This window comes from Protopterus annectens, chromosome 8.part0, assembly GCF_019279795.1.
Source record: "Protopterus annectens isolate FY-2018-M chromosome 8.part0, PAN1.0, whole genome shotgun sequence".
Classification (NCBI taxonomy): domain Eukaryota; kingdom Metazoa; phylum Chordata; order Ceratodontiformes; family Protopteridae; genus Protopterus; species Protopterus annectens.
This window is the reverse complement of record NC_056741.1, coordinates 1483507254-1483512561: the sequence shown is the minus strand read 5'-3', so window position 1 is coordinate 1483512561 and position 5308 is coordinate 1483507254. Positions and strand designations below refer to the sequence as shown.

General features: G+C 37.1%; 1 protein-coding gene across 1 annotated transcript in view; it reads left to right on the top strand.

Moving 5' to 3' along the window:
• Positions 1-962: 962 nt before the first annotated feature.
• Positions 963-5308, top strand: part of DRD2 (dopamine receptor D2) — a 1643650-nt gene continuing 1639304 nt past the window's right edge. Inside the window, exons 1-2 of the mRNA XM_044081065.1 lie at positions 963-1939; positions 4904-4938. Coding sequence (XP_043937000.1) covers positions 4929-4938 — 10 coding nt within the window. The 5' untranslated portion in view covers positions 963-1939; positions 4904-4928. The remainder of the gene's footprint in view (positions 1940-4903; positions 4939-5308) is intronic.

Sequence of the window (5308 nt, the reverse complement as noted above, 5' to 3'; positions counted from 1 at the left end):
CTTTTCCCATCCACTACAAAGGATGTGATTTTAAACGCACACATTAGGTGCAGTACAAAATGGACAAGAATTGTCATTTCCTTTCACCAGTAAAATACTATGTTCATGGTTTGTACTGTATTAATGAAATTATAAGTTTCAGTGACATTGGAAAGTCAAAAAATGTTCTAAAGTACAATGTAAAAGTATGGGATGAAAGAAGAAACTATTTGCAAAATCAAATACAGGCAGTAATAACCCACCCTCGTGCCTACTCCTAAATTAATTTTCAGTTACACCAGCTGATGTTAGTTACAGAGTGCTATTTAAAGAAAGTAATTGCTGTGAAATGCAATTATAGGTGCAAAACTCGACTTTCGCTTTTGTAAACAGAAAAAAATCAGTTAAAAGGATGTGATTTTGGTTGCCTACATAAGGCAGTTTTGGGTTTACTGCAAGGAAGAAAAATGTAACTGCCCATTCTTTATATTGAGATAAAAGACTTGGATTACTATATATTTTTTTCGGTGTGAGACAACACAACTATTGGAAATATGGCAGTGCATCCACTCCCTTCCATCAGTATCAGTTACTCAGTCTTATAATTGGCACATTTCATTATCATGCCATCTAATTTAAACATAAGAGCTGGCATTTATTTCACACACCTTCCGTGATTACTTTAATTGCTGTTCTCAAGCTGGCTGGTCTGGGGACCTCCTGAATCCATAAAGCAGACAGTGCCATAACAAAAGAAGAAACGATTTTTATACTCTCACCCTAACAGAACCCCAGGGTTTGCATGCATTATTGCTCTCCCTGTGTCTTTTACAATGTAGGTGTGCCCCTTGTAATGGGTGGCTTTGTCTGATGTATGGTAAAAAAAATCCATGCCGTGAGGTAGTGGAAACAGAGGCTGTTGCAAAACAATGTGATGCTCAGTGAAAGCTGGCGCTCCTCCTCCCCCCCACCTCTCAGCTCTGAGGGTGCTGTTCAGGGCTCGGTGCTGAAACGTCTCAAGTGCATTCAGCTAGGTTAGCTACGCTGCTTCACAGGCAGTAGGGAAGAGGCACACTCATTTGAAATATCGATTAAAAGAGATTGCCACTGTTTTGTTACTGTTGCCTTGTTTTAAGGCGAGTCCGAAAACGTTAGTGACACCTCAACTGCAGACTCGACACAGTTCCACTCTTCTGACTTATTCCAGATGTTCGAGTCTGAGTTGTGTTTAAGCTAATTATCAGCTACAACGTGAAACTTCAGGATGTGCATTTTACCTACGGATGGTTACCAGTGTTTCTCTTAAATTGATGTTATTAATATTGGGCACTTACAGCCCAGGTTTGAAACTAAGTGCCAACAGGTTCATCTCCCTTCCTGCACCAAAAGGAATAAACATTCTTAGGGACTTATATCAGACCGGTCAACAGCTGTGATTATCTGACTTACCGCAAAAAAAAGTTTGACTGTATTGATTCACCACAGAATAACCTGCAGTGGTTTCAGCTATTTTATTTATGTAAATCAGCTGTTAAGCAGCAGTAGCTTAGAAAGCCAGTAAGCAAGCGAAAGCTGCCCTGACATTGGAGACAATTTCCCCCTGTGCCATATGTAGTTAAAAGTGTTATTAGCCTCTGTGTTGTGGGATTGGCTGAAAGAACTGATATTTGGAGTGAAATCAGTGTTAAGTACTCAGCTATTAAACTTTCCAAAAACTGAGGCAACAGTGTATGAAGAATACTATTACCAAAATGCTAACTGCTGTACACGGCATAAAGAAACAAAGGGATTATTCAAGGCTCTATCAGAAGCAATCAAATTAAAGGAGTCTTGCATCCACTTCCAGTATGGGACTATCCTAGAGAAACTAACATAGAAGAGATAGTAAAAAGAGCGTTGCTTTCTTGTTGGGGATGTACTAGGACTTCAGTTTTTATTCTGAAGGTTTTATGGCGTGAAGGTAAAACTTGTTTTTAAGCTATTGCTTCCTTTGCAGAAATTAAATCGGTGGTGTACATACATCTTAAAGCAAACACCGGATGTTTAAAATGTTGACAATAACATTTTTATCATGTTTAAAATTGTAGGGTCTCTCACTTATCTCGCAGTTGCAAAACGAAGATTGACATTGTTTATGAATTATTTTTGGTAGCATATAGATCGGCTATAACTGCAGCTACTTAATAAATAAAAGATAAAGAAACAGAGCAAGCTTAATGTGCATCAATAGACTGATTTGTATAGCAAACGTTCATAGAAAGAGTTCGGGGGTTAAATGTAACTGTCTAGCCTTGCTTTTTGCATCCATTCTGTCCTAAGACGCAATTACAAGAATGTAGTTAACAAAACGTATACTGTATTGTAAAAATAAGCATCGACGGGCAAACATTTATCCAGCCAAGAGAACCAAATGCCCCTCGTCAAACATAACTGCAAATAACATCCTACAGTGAACCTACAAATAAGGAGGGTGCACGGTATGACTGAAGTGGAATGCAATTACTAGAGCTCAAACTAAAAGGCTCATGTATGATAACTTAATATATGTCCTGCATCTTTATGTGTATTTTCATGATGTGGACCATAGAATAAAGGACGGTTATTTGGGACCTATTATAACTGAGACGGGGACGCTTGAGGAGCACGTTATAATGTTTTGACTATACTCCTTCATTCAAAACTGCTACTTTTTTCAGGCCATATATTTAGTACAGGCAATCTGAGCTCAGATAGTAAACCATTGTGTCCTCTGTAGTTAATTTTCTAAACATAATCATAAAATAAAATTAGTTGCTAATATTATTTTGTGAGCTCTTGGCTCCTGCTACTTTCTGACAGCACCTCTTTCTGAAGTACTCAATATAGCACTTTAACGCCAACAAAACAATTAGATGTTACAGGAACTGACAGCCAAAGACAGGTTACGCCCCCACACCAACAGCTAACAATAGCATTTATCCGGTGTTACAGTGCGGGAATTGTAAGTGTTCCCCCAGATATGTTCATAGCGATTTCAATAAACGTAAAGCTGTAACAGGACGGTGTGCATTTTGCCTTTAAACAAAGGACTCGGCGTTTAGTGCATAAATGGAAATGCCGCCCTCAGATGGCAAATTGTCAGCTCACACCGTGGTCAGCACTTCCACCCTGGCAGTTATACCTGCACCTGCTCTAGTACTTTAAGTTCATATAGAACTATATCTTCTAGCTTATTATTATTATTTTTTTTTTTTTGGGGGGGGGGGGGTTGTAGTAGTAAACACTTGGAAAAGCGGGAAGCAGCATATGGCCAGTGCTTAAATGGTGAGAGGTAAGGTGGCAGTTTGTTTCCTAAGTTTTTGCTACCCTCCGTTTGCATTGCTATATAATATATAGCCCATATTATCTCTGACACAGTGACAAACCGTTGCTCTTGGCAACAAAAAGGATTCCCGGTGCCTTTTTGTAATACACTTTTGTGGATCATGGAGAGGCTTTGTGAGACTAGCCAGACAGACATGTGTACCTCATGCCCTTCCCCCTCCTCTATTATGTTATACTGAAACATTCCTGATATTTTCGTGTAAAAGACTATTGGATTGTATGTGGCACTTCCAAAACTTCAACTTAGCACACTGTCAGATAGACTATACCATGGTAAGAAGTTTGATTTGATTGTTGGTCGTCTGTTTAACCAGCCCTCAAACCTGACTGGGTGCTACTTTTTGTAGCTGTGTTATCCGTTGTCCTATGATATACCGGGCATAAAGATATGTTTTATCTTTCAATGAATGTATCAGCACCACTTTCAAATGTTATATTCTCTTATAAAATACAAGTAAATTCTTCTTGTTAAATTGTCCTTTGTATGGTAGAAATGTAAATCCTCCCTCTCAAACTGTCTGGGATTTATTTTATCTTTGTTGCATATCAGTTCTTACCCTTTGCAGTTGTATCTCAAAAATCTGATGGTCATAAAAAACAAAACAAAAACATATGTTTATTAGTGAGGTTTGCCCCATTTGGGCTATTAGCTTTCAGAATAATACACACCAATAAATTATATTCTACCAATCTCTACGGTGCAACAGCAATGTCTGTTAAGGACAGGAGGCAACTTTCTCTTCCTTTAATTATATTCAAACAGAATGAGAATCAGGCAACGGGGAGTAGAAGTGGGTGAATCAAATTTGAGTTCCCTCTTTCCCACTTAGGTAATAAGGACAGGGGTCTTGAGTATTATTTTCAGTAATGTGTTGACTTTATTGACAATGAAGGAATGTATTAAATTAAGACAGAAGTATAAACCTGCCTTATTTTAGATCAGAATGATTCTTATTTTCTGCAAATTAAATTTGAATTCTTGCTCAGTATTTTAACATGCATGCATCATTGACCCATTGTTTCATTTAGAAATTTATATTACTGGCTTCCATTATGTTAACTAAAGTGTGTAAGTAAACTTCTCTATCCAAATGATCACTTCTGTTTTGTTATTAACTGTTGCCAGAGCCTTGTATTTTACCCATGTCTATGTTCTTGTCCATAGCATGGGGTCTGCCTGGGTCAAAGAGCATGTTGTACAATCAAACAGATTTAGAACAGTAAGAGAGAGGTGGGGAAGACAATATTAGAGCCGAGACTGAATTGTGCCTGTGATGCCAAGATTATTCTGAAAAGGACAATTAAGTGTTTTGAGAGAGAATGATTGTTTAATTATCAGGAACAAAAGCACATTCCATATTTCTGATTAATAATGAAACTGTACTTCCGAGGAGACTTAAATAGATAATATCTAGGCAGTTACATGCATGAAAACATACTAGGCAAATACTAAAATATGTTTGCAAATGTCATTTATTTTCTCTGATTAGTGTGCTCAATGTAAGTATCTGGACAAACTAGCAAAAGGATTCAATTACATGTGTATTTTTGTTTTCTTTAGGCTGAAAAAATAATGCACACTCAAAATGAAGAAAGGTAAGAGTAATCTTGCATATATAGTGACTTGAAATATATTTAATATAAACATGCAGTTATTAAGTAGATGCATAAACTTTGATATTGTTGTACATATCAGGTATACAGAACAGAATGAGTGTGTTATAATTGTAAGCTGACAGACATTATATATAAAGTGTCAGTCTTTGATAATATGGTGTCAAGTCGATGCTTAATAACATTAATAACTGCATCTCTTCATGTCTTTTTCTTCTTTACTAATAGAAGAATATCCTTTATACCTTTGTTTTTCCAATAGTTAGGTCAGCCTGCTTAGGTGACTGAGCGTGATTCATTGGAGGCCTTAATATGTCTGAGAAACTTCAGTAGTTAAACTTTAATTATATGT